The 23,886-nt window shown below is 58.8% G+C and overlaps 1 protein-coding gene across 1 annotated transcript in view; it reads left to right on the top strand.

Moving 5' to 3' along the window:
- The window catches only part of MYO15B (myosin XVB), a gene marked incomplete at its 5' end in the record, with an annotated part of 32,071 nt that overhangs the window by 5,303 nt on the left and 2,882 nt on the right, over positions 1-23,886 (top strand). The window contains 44 exon segments of the mRNA XM_079905246.1: positions 7-120; positions 234-292; positions 368-500; positions 1,614-1,709; positions 1,961-2,092; positions 2,848-2,973; positions 5,839-5,916; positions 6,106-6,221; positions 6,311-6,356; positions 6,495-6,619; positions 7,058-7,175; positions 7,416-7,573; positions 11,162-11,255; positions 11,921-11,977; positions 12,269-12,326; positions 12,520-12,650; positions 13,899-13,994; positions 14,098-14,333; positions 14,418-14,596; positions 14,811-14,883; positions 15,322-15,483; positions 15,723-15,823; positions 15,920-15,984; positions 16,110-16,194; positions 16,396-16,494; positions 16,643-16,764; positions 16,863-17,097; positions 17,249-17,431; positions 17,530-17,630; positions 17,675-17,967; positions 18,062-18,152; positions 18,267-18,486; positions 18,951-19,063; positions 19,287-19,346; positions 19,909-19,984; positions 20,118-20,236; positions 20,430-20,548; positions 20,619-20,760; positions 20,966-21,077; positions 21,167-21,321; positions 21,733-21,854; positions 22,023-22,086; positions 22,177-22,249; positions 22,649-22,725. Of these exon segments, the coding sequence (XP_079761372.1) occupies positions 7-120; positions 234-292; positions 368-500; positions 1,614-1,709; positions 1,961-2,092; positions 2,848-2,973; positions 5,839-5,916; positions 6,106-6,221; positions 6,311-6,356; positions 6,495-6,619; positions 7,058-7,175; positions 7,416-7,573; positions 11,162-11,255; positions 11,921-11,977; positions 12,269-12,326; positions 12,520-12,650; positions 13,899-13,994; positions 14,098-14,333; positions 14,418-14,596; positions 14,811-14,883; positions 15,322-15,483; positions 15,723-15,823; positions 15,920-15,984; positions 16,110-16,194; positions 16,396-16,494; positions 16,643-16,764; positions 16,863-17,097; positions 17,249-17,431; positions 17,530-17,630; positions 17,675-17,967; positions 18,062-18,152; positions 18,267-18,486; positions 18,951-19,063; positions 19,287-19,346; positions 19,909-19,984; positions 20,118-20,236; positions 20,430-20,548; positions 20,619-20,760; positions 20,966-21,077; positions 21,167-21,321; positions 21,733-21,854; positions 22,023-22,086; positions 22,177-22,249; positions 22,649-22,725 (5,214 nt within the window).

The raw sequence follows: 23,886 nt of genomic DNA, 5'->3' as shown, positions 1-23,886 counted from the left end.
GTCCAGAGGGAGTCACAGGAGGTGGCTGCCGTGTCCAGCTGGGCTGAGATCCACACAGCAGCCCGGTTGCTGCGGGTGCCGCCCGAGCGCCTGGAGGGGGCTGTCACCAGGAGGGTCATGGTGAGCTCGGGGGTCCTGGGGAGGCGGGGGCCTGACCAGTCCACCCGAAGGCTTGGGGAGCACGAGTGTGGGCCTTGGGCCTGACGTACCACACGCACATCCTCTGCCCTCAGGAGACGCCCTATGGCCGGGTCTCGAGATCCCTGCCCGTGGAAAGTGCCATCAGCGCCAGGTGGCCCTGGGGACAGGAGAGAGCTGTGAGCAGGCCCGGCCCCTGCGGCACGAGGCTCACTCCCCATGCCCACAGGGACGCCCTGGCCAAGGCCCTGTACTCGCGGCTCTTCACCTGGCTTCTGAAGAGAACCAATGTGCGGCTGGCGCCCCCCGGGGAGGGAGGCAGCGTGGTCACTGTCACTGTCGTCGACGTCTACGGCTTTGAGGTCACCCCTGGGGGCGGGGCCCAGGACGGGGTGCCCACCTCATCCTGGTTATTTCTGGGGACCCCAGCAGCTTCCCTTTGTGGGGGCGCTCGTGCGCTGCCTGCCTTTCTGACCGTAAGATGGTCCACGAGACAGCTGCGTGCTCCATAGGTACAGCCACCTGCCCTGTCCAGCCCTGCCGTCGGCTCTGGAGAGTTCTGCCTGCTTGGCCTTGCAGAGTCTCACAGGAGCCCTTAAGACGATGAAAGACCCTCGGATGGGTCAGCCTCGCCTGCTGTGTACCCAGAGGAGAGGGAAGAGAGGGAATCCCCCAAATCACACTGAGTTTTTCATAAGCTCTTCACCCCTTTCCAGAACATCCTGTTTCCTCAAGGCAGGGAGGAGGGGCGAGAGCAAGAGGAGGTGGCCCCCACCTCAGTCCTTGGATGGGCGCTGTGCCCAGTCCCCTGCTCTCTCCTCCTCTCCAGTGTGTCCTTGGTGACTATCCGCTCTCTGAGGAGGGGATGACCGTTGCCCGTGTGTGTGTGTGCGCGCGTGCGTGCATGTACGCACATGCGTGCTCTTGTGTGTATTTTAGAACATGTCAAAACTCTGTGCAAAGCTACACGAAGCGGGGGCTCTGCTGGGCTTACTAGGAAAGTGCTGAGGGGCACAGAGGAAGGAGCCTGTAATTCCAACAGGAGGGATGCTGGAAGGCTTCTTGGAGGCGGCAGCCTGGAGCTCTGCTTACGAGGATGTGGCATTCTGATAGCCAGCGAGTTAGGCTGTAGCAAGAGGTGTCTTCTAGACCACAGGATGGCTATGATCAGAGGCCCGAAGGCTCACAGTGGTGCTAAGGCAGAAGGCAGGGGTGTGGGTCGTTGGAGGGAGGAAGCATGATCGAGGCTGGGACTGGGCTGAGGCGGCCTGCATGCTGTGCCAGGATCTTTGGACTTGTCGCTGGAGGAGGAAGCATCAGCCCTAGGGCACCACTCCCGCCTAGTGCTGGGGAGAACGGGGGCAGCTGTGGGAGGGGGATGAAGGGAACCAGGCCTGTGTGCTAGCCCCCCGACCAGCTGCCCTGTGCCCCCACCTCGTGTGGGTGCCCACCTCACTGCCCACGTGCCCCCCCAGGCACTGCGGGTCAACGGCCTGGAGCAGCTGTGCAACAACCTCGCCAGCGAGCGCCTGCAGCTCTTCTCCAGCCAGATGCTTCTGGCCCAGGAGGAGGTATGGGGAGCTGGGCATGGAGGCGGCAGGGGGACACCCAGCTGTATCCCAGAACAGAGGCCATCCCTGGTAAAGAGAAGGCACTACACCGAGAGCTCCGCCCCAAAGCCCCCTTGCTATGGGCCGTCTCAGTCCTTCTGAGGCTCAGTTTACTCATCTGTAAAGTGGGAGGGCCATCCTTGCTCTGGCTCAGATGAGGTCCCCCCACGAACATGGGTGGTCTCTGTAAACCAAATGCTGGCTGTTCCCAGGAGGAGTGTCGGAGGGAGTTGTTGCCCTGGGTGCCCATCCCCCAGCCTCCGCAGGAGTCCTGCCTGGATCTCCTGGTGGACCAGCCCCACAGCCTCCTGAGTATCCTGGATGCCCAGACATGGCTGTCCCAGGTGAGCCCCCAGTGTCGGGGACAAGGAGTGGGGGCCCTGGTGGCCAGGCCAGAGCCAGCAGGAACTCCCAGGGGAGCAATAAAGTGCTGAGGTCCTGGGACCCTGCCCACAGGCCCTCAGCACAGCTTGGGAAAGCAGCGGCCACACTGGCTTCAAATCCTGTCTCTGGGTGATCCTGAGTGAGATTCCCGACTTCTCCAAGAGTCCTCGCTGCAGAGGGGGACAGTTGTGCCTGAGGGGCAGGGTGGTGGGGACTGTGCAGGCCCCATGAGGGGCTGTGAGCCTTTCCCCAAGTATTTGTTGTTATAAGTTCCTTAGCACTATAAAATAATCTCTTACCGGATGGCTTTTTAAAAGTATCTTTGAAAGACTTGTTCAGAAACACGTGTAACTGTGAGACCAGACTCCCAGGAGTGATGGCTAAATCTGCCTTAAAGTTCCCCTAGCCCCATTTCTTTTAAATGATTTCGTCAAGGGTCCTCTAAGCCGCCAAATCTTATTGACTGAGGTGTACAAGGCTGCTGTGTTTTTTCTCAAATGGGAGCCAATTGTCCAAAATAGTCCCTGGGATAGAAGCCGTGCCCTTTCTAAGGACTCAGATGTGGAGTGACTCTTCCTGAAAGAGAAGTTTGGGGACCAAAACCAAAGCTCACCTTCTGTTCAGTGCGTGTGGTTTTGGGGGGCAGGGGAGGGAAGCACAGTCCCAGCAGGGGAATGGCACCTGCAAAGGCCTGAGAAGCTCTTCCTCTTCTCAGGCCACGGACCACACCTTCCTGCAGAAGTGCCACTACCACCACGGCGACCACCCGCGCTACACCAAGCCCCAGCTGCCCCTTCCCATCTTCACCGTGCGGCATTACGCTGGGACCGTCACCTACCAGGTATCAGGGTGAATCAGTGAGGGCAGTGTGACCCTGGGGAGTCACCTGACGGGTGAGAGGGGTAGGTGTGGGGAGGCCCCTTCCAAGGCTTGGCCATCTGTCCCCACCTGGGCCCTTGGCCTCACCTAGTGCATGACTTACTGAGTTCTGGGTGGGCATTATGGGGTGGGGGGGGGTCAAGGCCTTGGGACCTTCCAGTCCAAGAGGGGCAGAGTGTATGCATGGGACCTGGCTCTGATAACCTCAGGCAGTCTACTCCTCCTTCTGAGCCTCCATTTCCTCATCTGTAAAATGGGAATGGGAGTCCAGCCTATAGCATTGTCCTGAGGATTAATGCAATTACATGGAAATGGCGGGTCAGGTGCCTGGCAGATACTAGGTGCTCACTGAAGGGATTCTCCTCTCCCCTTTATGAGTTTCATGACTACTGCACACCTACCCAGGAGGAGAGCTGCTGAGGGGAGGGGGCCTGGTTTAAAGGCTAGGACCAGGTGACTGGTTTGAGGTGGGGCAAGTCAGGTAAGGCTTCCTGGAGGAGGTGACATGCTCTGGTTGTAGAAGAAAACATACAAACTACACAGGAGTTATCCACACGTGAAACACAAGGAGTATATGTCAATTATACCTCAAAAAAAAAAATCACATCTAAAAGAAAAAAGGAAGAAACAGAAGGAGATTGACTAAAGAAAACTATAAAATTGTATTGAAGGTCACAAAAGAAGACTTAAAAATGGAGGGAAAAGCCACATTCCTGTTGGGGAGCCCTATAATGTTCACTCTTTCCCAGTTAATCTAGAAAAGTCATGTAATTCCAGACAATACTCCAATGGGGCTTTTATGAGAGAAGGAGAGGTGGATTTTAACAAAATGATTCTGAAGTATTATATGGAAAATAAATGCATAAGAATAGCTAATAAGATATAAAAAGCAAATGATTATGGAGGCATTTGCTCTATCAGATATTAAAACATATTTTAAAGCTCTAGCAATTAAAAGGTTATGGTATTGATAAGGAGCAGACCCATCAATGAGACAGAATTGAAAACCCAACAAACAGACCCAAAAGTGTAACAAAGAACTGGGTATGTGACAAAGGCGGCCTTTAAAAAAATGTGGTAAAGTATACACAACATAAAATTTCCCATTCTAACCATTTTTAAGTGTACATTTCAGTGTCTTTAAGTACATTCACAATGTTGTGTAACCATCACTGCTATCCATTTCCAGTACTTTTTCATTATCCCAAACAGAAACAACTTACCCATTAAACATTAAGCTCCAATTCCCCCTTCCTCAGACTCTGGCAATATCTAATCTACTTTCTGTGTCTATAAATTTGCCTATTCTTATGTAAGTGGAATCATAACACACACACACACACACACACACACACACACAAAATCCTTATGTGTCTGACTTATTGCATTAAGCGTAATACTTCCAAGGTCCATCCATGTTGTAGCATGTGTCAGAATTTCCTTCCTTTTCATGGCTGAATAATATTCCGTTGTATGTATAGACCACATTTTGTTTATCCATTCATCTGCTGATGGACATGAATTGTTTCCACCTTTTTGGCTATTGTGACTAACGCTGCTGTGAACATGGGTGTACAAGTAGCTGTTTGAGTCGCTGCTTTCAATTCTTTTGGGTGTCTGCCTAGGAGTAGGTTTGCTGGGTCACATGGTAATGCTATGTTTACCTTTCTGAGGAGCCACCAAACTCTTCCTCAGTGATTGCACCATTTTATAGTCCCACCAGCAATGTATTGGGGGTTCCAGTTTTTCTACATCCTTGCAAATACTTGTTATTTTCCGTTTTTGAAAATTATAGGCATCCTAGTGGGTGTGAAGTGGTATCTCATTGGGTTTTTTTTTGTTGTTTTCTTTTTCATTGTGGTTTTGATTTGCATTTCTCTAATGACTAACGATGTCAAGCATCTTTTCATGTGCTTCTTGGCCATTTGTGTCTCTTCTTTGGAGAAATATCTATTCAAGTCCTTTGCCCATTTTTGAATTGATTTGGTTTGGGGTTTGTTTATTTACTTTTGGCTGCCTTGGGTCTTCGTTGCGACACGCAGGCTTTCTCTAGTTGCAGCGAGCAGGGGGCTACTCTTCATTGCGGCACACGGCTTTCTCACTGTGGTGGCTTCTCTTGTTGCGGAGCACGGGCTCTAGGTGTGTGGGCTTCAGTAGTTGTGGCATGTGGGCTCAGTAGTTGTGGTGCATGGGCTTAGTTGCTCCGCGGCATGTGGGATCTTCCTGGACCAGGGATCGAACCAGTGCCCCCTGCATTGGCAGGCGGATCCTTAACCACTGTGCCACCAGGGAAGTCCTGAATTGAGTTGTTTTATTTTTTTGTTGTTAAGTTGTAGGAGTTCTTTACATAATCTGCATGTTAAACCGTTATATGTGATATTTTCTCCCATTTTGTAGGCTTTTTACCCTCTTAGTACTGTATTTTGATACACAAAAGTTTTTCGTTTTAATGAAATCCAGTTTATCTATTTTTCCTTTGTTGCCTGTGCTTTTAGTGTCATATTCAGGAAATCATTGCCAAGTCCAATGTCATGAAGCTTTCTCCCTTTGTTTTCTTCTAAGAGTTTTATAGTTTCAGGTCTTACATCTGGGTCTTTGATCCATTCATTTTGAGTTAATTTTGGTACGTGGTGTGAGATGAGTCCAACTTCAAAGGGGGCCTTTGTAAAACATTTTTTTTAATGAAGTATAGTTGATTTACAGTGTCAAAGGTGGCCTTATAACTCAGAGGGGAGAGGCTGGATTATTTTGCAAAGGGACTGGCTTCCACACCCAGCCTTCTCTCCTTGGCTCCCCCCCCCACCCACGCCCACATTATCTCTTGCAGGTTCACAAGTTTTTAAACAGAAACCAGGATCATCTTGACCCTGCTGTGGTGGAAATGCTTGCCCAGAGCCAGCTCCAGGTGCCCCTGCCAGCCGCCCTGTCCCCCCATTCTGCCCTCTCCACCCTGACAGCCTTGCCCAAGGAGCTGGTCTTCAAGCCCCTGGCAACCTGAACCTTTGGCTGGCCCACCCTGGCTCCCCGGGGGTCGGGGTGAGGGGCAGGCTGGACAGGCCCAGGTGAGCTGGCTTGGCCCCCTCTCACCCCACAGCTGGTGGGTAGCCTGTTCCAGGAAGCAGAGCCCGAGTCTGGGGACGGACCAGGCAAACCCACACTGACCTCTCGCTTCCAGCATTCCCTGGGGGACCTCCTAGCCCGGCTGGGCAGGTGAGAATAGGGCCCCCCGCACTCAACCCCAGGGAGTTTGAATGGAGGGACCAGTCTGTGCTCAAGTGACCGCCCCTTCCACCCACCAGGAGCCATGTCTATTTCATCCAGTGCCTCAACCCCAACCCGGGAAAGGTGAGCTCTCCCAGCACCTGGCGCCAGAGCCCTCCCACCCCTGGCCGCCCCCCTCAGCCCTCCTCGGCCCTGCCCCACCTTCCCCACAGCTCTGAGCCCCTCAATTCAGCTCTCCTTGGCTCTGCCCCGTGGCCACAGCTTCCGGGCCTCTTTGATGTGGGTCACGTGGCAGAGCAACTGCGCCAGGCGGGCATCCTGGAGGCCGTGTGTACCCGCAGCGCCAACTTCCCCGTTCGCATGCCTTTCCAGGCCTTCCTGGCCAGGTAGGGGCCCAGGATGTGGGCAGCCCCGGGGCGCAGGCACCTCAGGGCCAGGGCTCACTAGGAAGGCCCCTGGAGTGGCTGGCGGACCTGGGGCTTTTTCGGGAGCGGGGGATGGACACACTTTCCCAGGGACCCTGGGCCTGACGTCCAACCCTCCCTCCTTCCTTTCTCTCTGTCTCTCCTTCTCTCCCTCCATCTGCGTCTCCTTTCACTGTTCGTTACCCGCACACCTCTCCACGCCTCTGTGCATTCACCTGCCCCTCGTCCTCTCAGCAAAACTCTCCTGAGTGCTTGGCACATAGTAGGTGCTTTCCAAATCATTGTTGAATGACTTATAGACTGAATAGACCCCGAGGGGTTCAGGGGTCAAATGAGTGTGGAGGGAGGTCCCCGCTGTGTTTGTTCCGACCTCCGCAAGATTCTCTGTCCTTGGGGCAGGTTCCGGGCCCTGGGGACAGAGGGACAGGAAGAGCTCTCTGACCGGGAAAGATGTGGCACCATCCTGAACCAGGTGTTTGGGGCTGAGTCGCCCCTCTGTCACCTGGGAGCCACCCAGGTGGGTGGTGTGTATGAGCAGGGAAGCAGCAGGTATGGCTGGAAAGTGGGAGGAACATTTTGGGACCAACTCATGATTTGGTGGTCCTTCTGGGTGGTGGGGAGATGGGGTGGGCCGGGTGTCCCGGTCACCCCAGTAGAATCAATAGTTTGGCAGAAAGGAGGAGGCTGAGGCCTCGGGAGAAGGGCAGGGTGGTCTCCAGACACCTGGCCTGCCCCCAGCCCAAACCTCTGCCCCCAGGTGCTACTGCAGGAGCTGGGCTGGCAGCAGCTGGAGCGGCACCGGGCCCAGCAGCGCGCCCAGGCCCTGCTCACCCTGCACCGAGGCCTCTGCGCCAGCCTCTCCTGTCAACGCCTTCGCCTCCTACCACGGATTCGCGTGCGTGGGCTCCAGGCCAGGTGTGCAGAGTGGGGCGAGACTGTAGGCCTCCTCACGGTGGCGGGGCAGGGTCGGGGGGGCGTAGGGCCTCAAGGCTAGTCTGCCTGCTTCCCATCAGCACCGGACTCTCCTTGCTGGCATCCCCACCATGCCGTCTCTGCTTGAATACCCCCAGCCACGAGAAGCTCATTACCTGCTAGGCCAGTCAAACCTGCGGTCTTGACTCCTTGACTGTTCTTTTCTCTAGTCTGTTCTCCACTCTGCAGCAAGAATACCCTTTTAAAAGCGTGAATCAGGTTGTGTGAGGCCCCGCCTACCTCTCCAGCCTCGACGTAGGCCGGACTTTTACACTCCAGGCTCTTTGGGCTTCGTGGTCCTACGATGCTCCCCTCACCCTTCTCGCCTCATTAGCTCCAGCCCCACTCACCCTTCACTGCCCGTCTTCACTCATCCAACAGCTGTTGGTTGACCATCTTCTCCATCTACCCTGGGCCAGGTGCTGGCAACACAGGGAGGAAAGTGCAAGCATCTTCACACAGGCACAGAGATGGTGCCTTCCAGGCTAGCTGGGGAGTCAGATGCAGACAGTAAACCAGCTTCCAGTCGCCCCAAAGGGGATTGTTTAAGGACTGAGAACAAAATGAGGGCAGTGCCATGGACACCAGGGAAGCCTCGGAGAAGGGGGCACCCGTCACCACTATATGTTTCCAAAACGTTTTCATCACCAGCGGGAACTCTATACCCATTCAGCAATGATGCCTCACTCTCCCTTCCCTCCCGCCCCTGGTAACCTCCAGTATGCTTTCCATTGCTGTGAATTTGCCTATTCTAGATATGCCGTCTAAGTTGACTCATACAAATTCCTTTTATACCTGGCTTACTGCACTAAGCATAGCGTTTTCAGGGTTCGTCCCTGTCGTAACATGTGTCAGAACTTCATGTCTTTTTTATGGCTGAAAATTGTTCCATTGTGTGGACGGACCGCATTTTGTTTATCCACTTACCTGTCAGTGGGTTGTTTCTACCTTTTGGCTTATTGTGAATAAGGCTGCTATGAACACAAGTGTACAAGTAACTGTTCAAGTTTCTGCTTTTGGTTCTTTTGGGTCTCTATCTGGGAGTGGAAATCCTGAGTTATATGGTAATTCTGTCTTTACCTTTTTGAGGAATTGCCAAACTGTTTTCCACAGTGGCTGCACCATTTTATATTCCTACCAGCAATGTGTGAAGGTTCCAATTTCTCTGCATCCTTGCCAATACTTGTTACTTTCTGCTTTTTAAATGATAGCCATCCTAGTGGGTGTGAGGTGGTATCTCATTGTGGTTTTGATTTGCATTTCTTTAATGACTAATGATGTTGAGCATCTTTTCATGTACTTCTTGGCCATTTGTGTATCTCTTTGGAGAAATATCTATTCAAGTCCTCTGCCTGCTTTTTTTTTTCCTTTGGGAATTTATTTATTTATTTTTGGCTGTGTCGAGTCTTCGTTGCTGTGTGCGGGCTTTCTCTAGTTGCAGTGAGCAGGGGCTGCTCTTCGTTGCGGTGCGCGGGCTTCTCATTGCGGTGGCTTCTCTTGTTGCGGAGCACAGGCTCTAGGTGCGCGGGCTTCAGTAGTTGTGGCACACGGGCTCAGTAGTTGTGGCTTGCGGGCTCAGTAGTTGTGGCTTGTGGGCTCTAGAGCGCGGGCTCAGTAGTTGTGGTGCACAGGCTTAGTTGCTCCGCAGCATGTGGGATCTTCCCGGACCAGGGCTCGAACCCGTGTCCCCTGCGTTGGCAGGCGATTTCTTAACCACTGTGCCACCAGGGAAGTCCCCCTCTACCTGCTTTTTAATTGGGTTGTTTTTTTTTTTTCATTGAGTTGTAGGAGTTCTTTATATGTTCTGGATATTAAACCTTTATCAAATGTGTGATTTGCAAGTAGTCGCCCATTACGTGGGTTGTCATTTCATTCTCTTTTTTAAATTAAAATTTTTTAATTTATTTATTATTCATTTTTGGCTGCATTGGGTCTTCGTTGCTGCACGCAGGCTTTCTCTAGTTGCGGCAAGCGGGGGCTACTCTTTGTTGTGGTGTGCTGGCTTCTCATTGCGGTGGCTTGTCGTGTTGTGGAGCATGGGCTCTAGGCGCGCAGGCTTCAGTGGTTGTGGCTCGCGGGCTCTAGAGCGTAGGCCCAGTAATTGTGGTGCACAGGCTTAGTTGCTCCACGGCATGTGGGATCTTCCCGGACCAGGGCTCGAACCCGTGTCCCTTGCATTGGCAGGTGGATTCCCAACCACTGCGCCACCAGGGAAGCCCTCTTTTCATTCTCTTGAAAGTGTCCTTTTATGTACAAAAGCTGTAGATTTATTTATTTTTTTATTGAAGTATAGTGATTTACGATGTTTCAGGTGTACAGCAAAATGATTCAGTTACAAATATATACATACATACATAATACATATATATACGCTTTTTCAGATTCTTTTCCATTATAGGTAATTACAAGATATTAAATATAGTTCCCTGTGCTATACAGTAGATCCTTGTTGTTTATCTGTTATGTCTAGTAGTATATATAGATTTATTTTTAAATATTTATCATGCTCAGGGCTCCTTCATTAAGGAGTCTGGTCTTTCTTATATCTGGAAAATTCTCAAAGATATTGTCTCTTCCGGGATCTCCTGTTAGACATCCAGTGAATGTTATTTTTTCATTTTTTAGAAGTTCTGCTTCTTAAATAATAATATGCCAGACTCTGTTCCAAACACACCTTTTAATTCATTTCATCTTATTGTGGGGCAGGCATTACAATACTTCTCAATTTAGAGATGATGAAAATAAAACACAGAGGTAAAGTAGGGAATTCCCTGGCGGTCCAGTGGTTAGGACTCAGCGCTTTCTTTCTTTCTTTCTTTTTTTTTAATACATTTATTTATTTATTTATTTTTGGCTGCATTGGGTCTTCATTGCTGCGCGCAGGCTTTCTCTAGCTGCGGCGAGCGGGGGCTACTCTTCCTTGTGGTGCGCAGGCTTCTCATTGCGGTGGCTTCTCTTGTCACGGAACACGGGCTCTAGGCACGTGGGCTTCAGTAGCTGTGGCTCGTGGGCTTTAGAGCACAGGCTCAGTAGTTGTGGCGCACGGGCTTAGTTGCTCCGCGGCATGTGGGATCATCCCGGACCAGGGCCCGAACCTGTGTCCCCCGCATTGGCAGGCAGATTCTTGACCACTGCGCCACTAGGGAAGTCCAGGACTCAGCACTTTCACTGCCAGGGCCGGGTTTGATCCCTGGTCGGGGAACTCAGATTCCACATGCCATACGCGTGGCCAAAAAACAAAAGCAGATAAATCCCAGAGAGGTAAAGTAACTTATCCAAGACCGCAGTGACTAAACGGCAGGGGAACGAGCCCGCGTGGTCGGCGCCAGAGTCCCAGATCTCGATCCTCGGGCACAGCAGCCTCTCAGTTTACCTGCTGGTCTTTCGAAGTGTCGTGTCCTTTCCCTGTTGCTTCCCTTCGGCAGCCGGGGGCTTCACTGGGGTCCGATTTTACATTCATGTCTTGGCTTGGAGGATTCAGGTATCGGGTGTGAGTTTGGACTCCTCACCAACGCCCTTCCCGGCCTCCAGGAAGTGGTACCTCCGGCGGCAGGCAGCTCTGGGGCAGCTGAACACCGTCCTGCTGGCGGGCCGGCGCCTGCTCTGGAGACAGCGGAGAGGGCAGGTGAAGCACATGGATGGGTCCTGCCCAGGGCAGCTCAGGGGAGAAGCCAGGCAGCCTTGCCGGCCACGTTGGCCAAATCCCGACAGTGTCCACCCTCCAAGTGCAGCCGCACGAGGACCGAGGCCTCGGAGACCATTGCTGGTGGAGCTCCTTCCGTCCCCCTCTGCCTGGCCAGGGTAGCCTGGGGCCTCCAGGAGGCTGTCGCCTTCCTTCATGCCTGCCCACTGCCAGGGCCTGGCTCTCCCCTGCTGGCTGGGGGTGCCTCCCATCCCCTCCAGGCCTCCCTTGGACTGTTCCCCTCTTGCCCTGTGACTCCAATCTGAGGGCCATAAAACAGCTCAAAGGTCAATGCCCACGTAATGCCCCACTCTCTGGCCCCTCCCTGGCTGGACTTTGTCCCTTGGGACCATTCCTTCCCTTCTTCCCTCCTCTTCCCGGTGCCCTGGCAGACGGGCAGAGACAGCCACAGCGCTAAGGCTAGTGAGGGCTCTGGAGGGCTGGGGGCAGACAGCTGGCCCCCTGGGTCTGCACCCCTTCCTCCACTGGTGTGGGGTCCTCCTGGGAGGAGGAGGGGCAGCTGGACTGCTGCGCGGGGGAGGGGCCTCTAGGGAGCTCCCGGTGGCGCCTCACGGGGGCATCGTCTCCTCCTGCATCTCCCCCAACAGCTTGGGCATCGGTGCAGCTGGCACGGCGTCGGGGCCTCCAAGAAGGGGCCAAGCATGGTAGGTGGCCTGGAAGCTGGGTTGTGAGCCCGCTGAACCTGGCCTGGCTTGAGGGGGAGCGTGGGGTTTCAGGGGTGCCGAGATGGGTCCTGTTCCTCAGGCCCATCCATTGTCCCCCAAGAAGAGGCCTGGGGTGCTCTTGGGTTCCCTCTGGGGGCTTTATGTGTTTGAGTGTCCAGGACTAGAATCCTTGGGCTTTGGAGGAGAAGCTTACAGCCCTGGGGGTGAGGAGGGCCCCCGAGTTCCCATGCCCCTTCCCTTAGTTCCTGGTCAATTGCTCCTCCCTGCTAGGAGCTGGGGCACTTGGAGATCCCGGCTGAGCTGGCTGTCATGCTGAAGACAGCGGAAGGTGAGTCCTGATGGGCGTTGCTCTTGCCATGACCCCCTCCTGGGCGGAGGCTCTGTCCCTGTGGTCCCTCCCTCTGATGCTCTGGGTCCCCCCAGCTCACTGCCCGGCTCCCTCTGCACTGGAGCTGGGGGCTGATGCTGAGAGGTGGAGGCGGCGCCAGAGCCAGGCGCCTTACCTGGGCGTTTCATCCCAGGCCATCGGCACACCCTGGCCGAGAGCATCACCGAGGCCATGCCCCCGGAAGTTCCCGCACGGCCCAGCCTGACCCTCCCACCCGACATCGACCAATTCCCCTTCTCCAGCTTCATCTCCATCGGCTTTCAGGTGGGCCCCCAGGCCTTAGCTCTACACGGCTGACGCCCACATCTCCCCAGACGTTAGCCCCCGTCAGGCAGAAGCTGTGTCTGTCCTTCTGTCTCCAGTCCCCTCCTCCCTCTCCTGTTGCGGGGCTGTGGATGCAACTGCGTTGCTCGGAAACCGGAAACGGTTGAACCTCAACGTGCTGCTGGTTACTTATCTGCAGTGCCACACCTTCATTACACCTGTGGCACTGCCCTGCCATTGAAGCCATGTCGTTAAAGCATGTTGAATGACAAGGCAAAGTGTCCAGGCTACAGTGTTGGCGGCAAAAGCGGGATTCAAAACTGCACGTAGAGTACGATCCCAATTTTGTTAACAGGGAGGGTGGGGAGATGACGTGTGTACCTACACGTAGAAAGTAAGATTAGAAACAAAGAGGCAGAAAATGTTAACTGTGGTTTTGTCTGGCAGTGGAATGTTAATGGTGGTTTTTATTCTTCATCCTTTTCCGTGTTTTCTGAGTTTTCCGCATGCACGAGCTTTAGTTTTCTAATCAGAAGGAGTGATTGAGAGTTGTTTTTAAATATTTATTTATTTATTTGGCTGCGCCGGGTCTTAGCTGCGGCACACGGGATCTTCGTTGCCTGTGCAGGATCTTTAGTTGGGGCATGCGGGACCCTTTTTAGTTGTGGCATGCAGGATCTAGTTCCCTGACCAGGGATCAAACCCCGGCCCCCTGCATTGGGAGCGTGGACTTTTAACCGCTGGACCACCAGGGAAGTCCCAAGATGTATTTTTCTTTTAATAAATTTATTTATTTTTGGCCGCATTGGGTCTTTGTTGCTGCACGCGGCTTTCTCTATTTGTGGTGAGCGGGGGCTACTCTTCGTTGCGGTGCGCGGGCTTCTCATTGCGGTGGCTTCTCTTGTTGCGGAGCACGGGCTCTAGGCGCGCGGGCTTCAGTAGTTGTGGCTCGCGGGCTCTAGAGAGCGCAGGCTCAGCAGTTGTGGTGCACAGACTTAGCTGCTCCGCGGCATGTGGGATCTTCCCTGACTAGGGCTCGAACCCGAGTCTCCTACACTGGCAGGCGGGTTCTTAACCGCTGCGCCACCAGGGAAGCCCCCCGAGATGTATTTTTAAGATGATTTTCCTCACTAGCCCCTCTCCCTCTCGCAGGGCGCGTGCTCCCTTGGGGCTCCCCCGCGGCTGTGTCTGGCAGGTCAGCACACAACAGCCCCTGCTCAGGCACCGTGTCGCCCTCCTTCCTTGCAGGAGCCATCCCTGCCCAGACCTGGGCAGCTGCTGACCAAACCCCTGACCCGGCTGGACAGTGAGAACCCTCAGCATGCCCTGGATATCAACAAGGTGGTGAGTGACACACTGGGGAGGGGCAGGGTGGGCCCGTGCAAGGGGTGCTGGCCGGGCACCGGGAGCCCCGCACGTCCTGCCTCCCCTCGCTCTGTGTCTGCAGATGCTGCGGTTCCTGGGGGACGCGTCCTTGGAGCCCTGGCAGGAGCAGACCATGGGCCAGTACCTGGTGCGGCAGGGGCAGCGCCGGCCGGGGCTGCGCAACGAGATCTTCAGTCAGCTCGCAGCCCAGCTCTGGCACCAGCCGGACGAGCAGCAGAGGCAGCGCGGCTGGGCCCTCCTGGCTGTTCTGCTCGGCGCCTTCCCCCCAGTGTCCACCCTGCAGAAGCCGCTGCTCAAGTAAGGGCCCCGGCAGGTGGGGGCCCCGCGGGTGTGCTCAGCGGGCCACCCCATACCCACGGCAGCCCTGTGCTGTGCCCGCAGATTCGTGTCCGACCAGGCCCCCGGGGGCATGGCAGCGCTGTGCCAGCACAGGCTGCTGGGAGCCCTGCAGCAGACGCAGCGGGCCCCTGGGTCCGAGCGGGCCCACCCACCCACCCAGCTCGAGTGGACGGCCGGATGGAGGCAGGGCCGCATGGTGCTGGATGTCTTCACCTTCACCGGTGACGCCTGCCTCCTCTCGGGCCTCCCCAGGCCCACGCTGCAGCCTGCCCGGCACTCTCGCCCTCCCTCGGCCCCCTTCCCTCCTCAGCCCTCCCCACGTGACCCTGACCTCCCTGCTCTCCTGCTTTCGGAACCGCCACGGGACAGTATTCCCTTCCCGTCCGGGTGGACCCTGCTGTCCCTCACTCTTGCCCCTACCCCTCGTCCCTGCAGAGGAGTGCTTCTCGGCCGAGGTGGAGTCCTGGACCACAGGGGAGCAACTCGCCGGGCGGATTCTGCAGAGCAGGTGTGCAGGGCCTGGGATGGGCGAGCGCAGCCCACACTGGCCATTGTCCCGTCCGCCTCCTGGTTTTCCTCATGCTCCCAGCCCGCTCTCCCGCCGAGCACCTCCTGCGGCTGCTCCAAAGCCAAAACCTGCTCCCCGGGGGGCGGGATGGGGGCGAGGGGGCGGGGTAGGTGGGCAGGGTCCAGCCAGTAGATTCAAGACGGAGAGCAAGTAGAGAGTATACCTGCTAGATCTGGTCCAGGTTCTCATCAAATTGAATGAATAAATGCATCAGAGCCACTGTAGAAGTAAAGGGCTGTGAGTTGCACTGGGTCCTCAGCCAGGTTCCTGTCCCCTTCCACAACCCCCTCCCCCCAGCCCACCCTCAGGTCCTTGTCCCTTCCGGATGGTCGTCCGCCTGGCTGACCACCCTCTGCTCCATGCCCTTGTCTCACCCAGAGGCCTGGATCCGCCCCCGCGTGGCTGGTCTGTGTCACTGCACTCTAAGGACTCCTGGCAGGACTTGGCTGGCTGCGACTTCGTGTTGGACCTGATCGGCCAGACCGAGGATCTGGGGGACCCGGCCGGTCCCCACAGCTACCCAATCGCCCCCCGTGGCGTGTAGGTGCCACCCACAGCGCCCCTGGCCTGCTCCTGTCCCTATCCTGTCGTAGGTGACCCCCTCAGCCACCCTGTCATCCGCGGGGGTTCACAGGTGCTGCCACGGGCCCAGCCCGCCCGCCCCCAAGCCTCCGCCCACCGCAGGGGGATGAACCCCGACAGCAGCTTCTACGCTTTGCCTCAACCCGGGAAGCCCCCGGCCAGGGCATCTCCTCAGCTGGGCCCACTATCTCCTGCAGAGCCGAGGACATCCCCCCGGCCCCTGGCATCCAGGCCCCCTCACTGCCCCCAGGTCCCCCTCCAGGCCCAGCCCCAGCTCTGCCCAGCAGGGGTCACACAGGTAAGGCTGGGAGTGGGCACACTGAGGTTGGCAGAGCGCTGGGAATGGGGGTGCCAGAGCCCCACGCCCCAGGCAGGTGACAGTAACCCTCCACAGGTGAGTCCCGGACCTCAGGGAGTCTGGATGGCTTCCTGGACCACCTCTTCTCCCCGTGCCTCAGCGTGAGTGTCCTGCATGCAGACCCCACCCCACTGCTGCCCCTACGCCCCTGGGGCCTCTGCTGCCCCTCCCATCCCTCCTAGGGCTCTAGCTCTGACCTTGGGACCTGTGACTTTTGTCCCTTTAGGATCTGGAGCAAGGCAGGGCTCTGAGCGGCCGCATGAAGGGAGGGGGCGCCATGGGGCCCATGCAGCAAGGCAGCTATCCCGTGGGTGAGTGCGGGGCTGAGCACCCATCCGGGGCCTCCCTGCCCAGCAACACAGGCAAGCATGGCCTGGGATCCCCACGCAGCTGCAGTCAGAGCTCTGGCCAGCACCCTGGTGGCCCGTACTCTTCTCTTTGCCTGGGGCTGAAGGGAGGCTGTCTGTGGGCCCAGGCAGGGACCGACCTGGGGGGGGGCCCTGTTCCCTCAGTGTACTCAGGGATGATGCAGATGCCCGGATACCAGCCAGCCATGATGCCTGCACCCGTGCCCATGATGCCAGCAATGGGGGCGGTCCCCGCCATGCCAGGTAAGGCTGGACTATAGCCACTGTGTCCCTTCTCAGGTAGGGACTGGAGGAGGGAGGGTGTTGCCTGGGGCCTAGAGGGCACAGTGGGCAGAGGGCTGGGAGCTCAGCCATGGCGCTCGGCCACCCTGACTGCCTGCCATACTCGCAGCCGTTGTGGTGCCGCCGCAGCCGCAGCCGCAGCCGCAGCCACAGCCCCTGCTTCCCAGCGTGGACGCGAGGCAGCTGGCAGTCCAGCAGCAGAACTTCATCAACCAGCAGGCGCTGATCCTGGTGAGGGTGGGCAGGGCCCATGGATTGCCTAGTGGGTACAGACCTGTGGGGCGAGGCTAGGCCAGCTCTTACCTGGCACACCACCCTTCCCCCGTCAGGCCCAGCAGATGACCACCCAGGCCATGACCTTGTCCCTTGAGCAGCAGGCAAAGCAGCGCCAGAGCCAGCCCCTGGAGCATCATGCCCAGGCCCAGGCCCCTGGAGCTGCCTCCCTGACTCCACCCCCAGCCGTCTCCCCCAAGCCCAAGAAGACACCCACCCCCCAGAAGGAGCCAGAGCGTGACCTGGAACTGGTAGGTGCCTGCCTGAGGGTGAAGAGCCGAGGCCACGCAGGTGGCAGGGCGGGGGTGGGGCAGAAGGCTCCAAGGCCCCAGAAGTGGGAGACATGGCATGGGGGTGTGGGGAGATGCAGAAAAGATGCTGCCAGGCTCCAGCCCCACGGATCCGAGCGGGTTTGCTCTGTGAGTGGCAACTTGTCTGGCAGGGCAGCTCCTTCTCTTTCCCCTCCTGCCACAGGAGACCTCAGAGGAGGCTGAACACAGGCCCCGGCGGCCCAAGAGCTTCCAGCAGAAACGGGACTATTTCCAGAAGTTGGGTGAGGGCCCTTGGGGTGGCAATCCCACACAAAAACTCAGCCACCGCCCCAGCCTGGCCAGGGGACGGCGGGGTGCACTCTCTTCCTCTAGGTCAGTGTGGCCTGTCCAGGAGCCCAGACGGGCGGGCCAGGTGGAGAGTAATAGCGAGGGCCATTTGGGGCGTTTACAGGGCAGCAGCAGATCAAGGTGGAGATGATGAGGCCTCCGGCCAAGGTGAAGATCCCCCAGGGGGAGGAGCAGGAGGAGGAGCCGGAAGAAGAGGAACCGAGAGCAGGTGGTGGGGAGCAGGGTCGGGGGGCAGGCTTTGTGGTTCTACAGAGGGTCTCACGTCTTTCCTCTCTTTCTGGTCAGTGCCGTCACCTCCTCCTCCCCCAGTAGTGAAAAAGCCACTGGCACGAGATGGGGCCAAAGCTGCACAGGAGGCTGAGGCGGAGCCAGCCACAGAGGCGGGGCCTGGCAGTGGTCGCCGGCCGGCAGAGGGCAGAGCCGTGGTGCGTAGCTCGGACCCTAAGCCCCGGCGGGCAGAGCCCAGCAGGGAGATCCGCAACATCATCCGCATATACCAGAGCCGCCCAGGCCCCGTGCCCGTGCCCGTGCAGCCGCCCAGGTGCACCCCGGCGGTGGTGGGGAGGGGGAGGACGGCCAGGACTGCCCGCTGCCCAGAGTCACCGTGTGGACTCCCGACCTCTTCCTTCTCTCAGGAAGCCCCCCCAGATCTTCCTGAAGAAAAACAACCCTAAGGATGAGGCTCTGGCTAAGCTGGGGATCAGTGGTGCCTCCTCGCTGCCCTCGGTGAGGCCCCGTCCCGACCAGAGCGCGCTGCTCCGCGCCAGAGCCCTCCTGAGGCTCCCCGGGGGAGACCTGGCCGCTAGTCACAGCCTGGGTGTATTCTCCGTGCCTCACCAGACGCTGTCCCCCAGCCCAGGGAAGGGCCCCCCACCAGCTGTGGCCCCTCGACCCGAGGGCCAGCCACGGCGTGTGCCCTCCAACTCCATCAAGGAGAAGCAGGGGCCCCTTCAAGAGCTGTTTGGCCAGAACCCACCCACTGCCCAGAGTCCCCCGCCTCCGCCAGCACCTCCACTGCCTCCACCCTTGGACCCAGCGACCCCTCCAGCTGAGCCGCACAGTGAGAAACCCCATATCCCCGGGCGGTGGGCTTTGTGGGGGGCGGGGGCAGGATTCCTAAGGGCCTCTCAGTGCTCACGGCCGAGGTCAGCTGCTCGCGCTTCCGGACTTTGGAGCCGTGGGTGAGGAGCCCCAGCTTCCGCGTTCCTGCGGGGGGCAGGGCGCGGGCACCCCTGGGGCCTGTCTGGCACGGAGGGACCGTCACGGGGCGTGGGCCTCGTCAGGAGTTTAGTGACCCCGCTGACGTGGTCGGGGGGGCCCACGCACGTCAGGGACAGTGGGGAACGTGGGAAGCTGGAGATGGAGGCCGGCGATGGGACGGAGCGGGGGGAGGGAGGCAGCAGAGGTGGACTGAGCTGGGCCACGTGGGGCCCTAATGGGCCGAGGGTCTTCTCTCTCCGTGCCTGCATCATTCCGGCTTGGGCAGCTCCTCGCCTGATGCCCTTCGGCCCCTCTATCCGCCAGGCTTTGTGGAGACCATGGGGGACCAGGGGATCTCCACCCAGCTGCTCGTGCCCTCGGGCAGCGTGTGCTTCTCCTACGCCAGCGCCCCCTGGAGGTTGTTCCTGCGCAAGGAGGTGGGCGCGAGGGCGGGCCGCAGCCTGGCCTCCCTGGTGGGGGACGGGGCGCTGGCTGTAGGGGCGCCAGCCTGGGTCCCCAGGATCTCCTCTCCACACACAGACACTGGGGGCTGCTTCCCCAGCCCCACCTCCTCCGGCCCGGGAGGCAGAGGTGGGGCGGGAGGAGGGCTGGCGGGGGCACCATCCGGGCGCACTCTCACTCGCCCCTGCCCTCGCCCAGGTGTTCTACCCCCGGGAGAACTTCAGCCACCCCTACTGCCTCAGGCTCCTCTGTGAGCAGGTGAGAGCCCAGCCCACCTGGGACCTGTACCGGCAGACCGCCCCCACCCCAGGCAGGAGAGCAGCCCCGCTTGCGGGACGCTGGTGTGTTTCAAGCCCTGCCTTCGTTTATTTAATCCTCCCAACATCCCTCAGAATAAGGGCCATTTTTGACTTATGACGAGGATTAAAAATAAAGCGTATACAGCACCCAACACAGGCCTGGCACACAGCAGGTGCTCGCTCGTGCTTGTCCCTTTGCCACCTCTAGATGCTCCCAATGCTTGTGTCTGTTCTCCCCAGTTCTACAGTAGCTGCCCCCCTCCCCCTCCCCCAAGTCCCGTGTTCCTTCAGGGAAGCTTATCTCAGCTGACAGAGGAGCAGCAGCCCAACTAGTGCCGGCAGCTTGGGGGAGGCAGGTGGGAGCTCCGGGTGGACGTGGCCCTGGGCTTGGAAGGCCAGGCATCCCTCCCTGCTCCACCCACGTGCCTATGGGGCTCTCTAGCTTTTCCTCCATGCGTGGCTGCTTCTGGGGTGGGCTGTGGCCTCAGGACCTGGTGGTGACCGCCTGGCTTTGCCCCCAGATCCTGAGGGACACCTTTGCGGAGTCCTGCATCCGGATCTCCCAGGACGAGAGGCACAGGATGAAAGACCTGCTGCGTAGGGTCCAGGGACCCTGGAGTCAGGGAGCCAGAGTGCTGAGGGTTGGGCCTGCCCAGAGGGAGGGAGTAGACTCCGGGGTCCCCGCTGTGAGGGAGCCTGAGGACGGCCTGGGGCCACTTCTGCCCAACAGGAGACCTGGAGGTGGGCCTGGACTCCCTGGACACAGCTGAGGACAGTGTCAAGAAGCGCATCGTGGTGGCCGCCAGGGACAACTGGGCCAATTACTTCTCCCGCATCTTCCCCGTCTCGGTCAGTGAGGCTGGGGATGGTAGCGCCCAGGGCTGGAGGCCAGCTTGGCCTTCCGCAGCAGGATTAGAGCTGGGGGTGGGCTGGGCCCCAGTGGAACCAACGCAGAATAGCACTGGCCTGAGCAGCCCCAGGGTGTCTTGGCCGGTGGCGGGGAGCCCGGAGCCTGTCCGTGAGCCAACCACCTTCCGGGCAGGGCGAGGGTGGCAGCGACGTGCAGCTGCTGGCCGTGTCCCACCGGGGGCTGAGACTGCTCAAGGTGACCCAAGGCCCCAGCTTCCACCCCGACCAGCTGAAGACTCTCCGCTCGTACAGGTGAGCCTGGGCTGGGGTGTGGCGTGGGCCGGCGAGACGGCCCCCAGCTCACGCCCCACCCTCTGCGCAGCTTTGCTGAGGTACTGGGCGTGGAGTGCCTGGCAGGCTCCACCCTGGAGCTGTCGCTGAAGAGTGAACGGCTGCTGCTGCACACAGTCCGGGCGGGAGCCGTCAAGGCCATGGTTGAGCTGCTCCTGAGCGAGCTCAGGAAGGCAAGTGCGGGCTGGCAGGGCGCCGGGCGGGGGGCCTCCAGCACCGCTGCGTCGTACCCCGTGCCGTCAGCCAAGCTCCTTCAAGCTGCCTGGGGTGGGGCTGGAACTTGGGGGCGCTTGGTGGAGAGTGACGCCAACGGGGGAGCAGGTGGGACGGGCAGGACGGAGTCATAAGCAGGCTGGCCGCTCTCCCGCCCGCCTGCAGGACTCCGGCTACGTCATTGCCCTGCGAAGCTACCTCACTGACGACCACAGCCTCCTCAGCTTCCAACGGGGGGACCTCATCAAGCTGTTGCCGGTGGCCGCTCTGGAGCCAGGTATCCCCGGGGCAAGCAGGGCGGCTGGCACCCGGCGGGCGGGCAGAGGGCCCAGGAGGTGAGGCACCGTCCTTGGATGCTTCCCGCAGGCTGGCAGTTTGGCTCCACCGGAGGCCGATCCGGACTCTTTCCTGCTGACATAGTGCAGCCGGCTGCTGCTCCGGACTTTTCCTTCTCGATGGAGCAGAGGAATGGCCGGCACAAGAGTCAGCTGCGGCACGGAGAGTGGGATAAGGCGTCGGAGGTGAGGAAGGCGGGAGACGCCGAGGCGAGGCCTAACTAGGAGTCGAGGAAAGAAAGGGCTCGACTGCCCCAGAGCGGCGGAGGGCCACCCCACGCCTGGTGGGCAGCGCTTGGTCTGATGCCGCCTCTCTGCCCGCTCCCGATGTCTTGTCCTGTCTCCCCAGCAGGGCTGGGCGGTCTGCCTCTCGTGTGGCCCTCGTGGTAGCTAGTTCAGCGCCACCTGGAAGGTGCTCAATAAACAGCTCTTGACTGTCCCGGCTTCTGGTGGTGTGCTCACTGCAGCTACTCTGCCTGCTTCTCTTGGGCTGGGCTGGGGCGGGGGCTTGGGCAGGGCCGCTGGACAGGCCAGGGGACACTCAGGTGGCGCTAGGTCTCCTGTGCTCCTAAGTTCCCCACCCACCCCTGGAGCCAGGCACACAGTGACAACTTGGCCACCAGCCCGTCCCCGTCTGTGGCCTGCGTCACCCTGCCCACGGACTCCGACTACACCATGCAGGAATTTGCCCTGCGCTACTTCCGGAAGCCCCAGACTCTGTGAGTGCCCTGGGCCCGCCCCATGCCTGCCCATCCTCAGTGTCCCTGAAGTGGGACACTCCCTGCTCAGAGTCACCGGGCCAGGGCTCTTAGCACCCTCCCTACCCAGCCTGGGATGGGGGTGGGAGGGCTGAGCAAGCGGGGCTGTCCTCCCCTCCGCCCCCTCAGGCTGGGCCAGACAAGTGAAGATGCCAAGAGGAAGGCCATGGCCAGCCTGGTGCAGTACAGCAAGGTAAGGGGGACGGTGGGGAGGAGCCGGGACAGCAGACCTGGCCCCTGGCCCCCATGGCCCCAGACCCACAGGCAGCCTCTTTGGCCGCAGGCTCCCATCCAGGCATCACTCATCAGCATCAGTGACGAGGACGTGAACAGGCGGGCCGTGGGAAGCTTCCAGGGTAAGTAGCCACGGTGTCCTGGGTCGCCATGTCTGCAGTGCCCGGGACCCAGGCACCTGGTCGCCTTCTGTCCTTGAGTTCACCGACTCGGGGAAGCTCACCGGTGTCTCCTATACCACGTGGCCCTCACCCACTTCTACTCATGCCCAGGGGGTGTGGGTTGTGTGGAGTCTGGGCTGGAAGGCAGCGGTAGGTCTGGCTTGCTGTGCGCTTGGTGTAGCCCTGGGTGGCCACAGGGTCTCTCTGAACTCTGTCTCCTCGTCGGTACAGCTGAGACTGCTGCTCCGCCTGGCTCACACGCATTCTGAGAGCAAGGCATGAGATGGCCCCGCACAGCAACAGCACGAGCCAGGGCCAGGCCCCCAGCCCAGCTCACCGTGCTTTTCATCCTGCCCGCAGCTCTGATGCAGTTTATGGGGGACCAGTCCAAGCCCCGGGGCAAGAACGACCTGGATCTCCTCTACGGGCTGCTGAAGGTAGGAAAGTGAGCCGGAAGCTGTGGGGAGTCAATGAGCCCTGAGGGCCCCTTCCTGTCCTCCTGCCTGGGCCTCCATGGGACCCCGTGTCCCCTGGTCACTATACATTCAAAGAATCCAAAATTAGTTATCGAGCACCTACGTGCTGGGGGCAGGGCAGTGCACCAAGCAGGCCAAGTCCCTGCAGAGCTTACAGCCTGGTTAGAGGAGACACTCAGTAAACCCTGAGGCAACGTGTCCAGGGCAAAGAGTGCTGTGCAGAGTGATAAAGCAGGGGAGGGGCTGCTTCAGTGCAGAAGGCTTGGTGACAAGGTGACCCTGGAGCAGACCTGAAGAAGGCCAGCGAGTGAGGCACGTATGCATGGGGGCAGGGCATGGGGGCACGCACACAGGCAGAGGCGGGGGTGAGCCTCGGCCCCAGCAAGTCCAGTGTGGCTGGAGCCCAGTGAGCAAGGGGGAGAGTGGAGGCGAGGACCAGGAGGGACAGAGGGTCCGGGTCACGGGAGGCCTTGTGGTCCACTGTCAGGACTTGGATTTTTCGAGATCTGGGAAAACACTGGAGGGTTTTGAGGAGAGACGTGGCTTACATCTCGTGGGGTCGCTCTGGCGGCTGTCTGCGATTCTGGGAGTTTAAGGGCAAGGGGAGGGTTCCTGCCACAATCCCAGGTGAGACGTGGCTGGCCCAGGCCCAGAGGCAGCAGCAGAGGGGAGAAGAAGGACCCCAAGCAGCAGGGTTTGCTGTGAAGTGCACGTGGGGTGTGAGAGCGAGGGGCCGAGGGGGACACGGGGGCCTAGGCCAGAGCAATGCTGGTCGCCACAGGAAGCCTGAGTGAGGATGGGGCCAGCCTGGTGGAGGAATCTGTTGGGGATGCATGAAGTCTGAAGTCCCAGTCTTCCAAGTGGAAGGTCTGGGCTTCATGGGAGAAGTCTGGGCTGGAGGCAGGCACTGGGAGTCATCAGCAGACAGAGGCCCAAGGGCACTGCAGCCCTTAGGAGTCAAGGAGATGAGAGGGTCAGCAGAGATGACTAAGACAGAGGGACCAGAGAAAGAGGACAGGGCCGAGCACGGCCTGGAAGCAGGTAAAGACGGCGACTTAGTTGAGTGGCCAGTTGTGCGGATGCTATTAAGCCGAGTGAAACCGAGGCCGAGAGATGACGGTG

The sequence above is a fragment of the Stenella coeruleoalba genome (assembly GCF_951394435.1).
Source record: "Stenella coeruleoalba genome assembly, chromosome: 19".
NCBI lineage: Eukaryota > Metazoa > Chordata > Mammalia > Artiodactyla > Delphinidae > Stenella > Stenella coeruleoalba.
The sequence above is the reverse complement of the archived record's forward strand: the minus strand, read 5'-3'. Positions and strand labels throughout refer to the sequence as shown.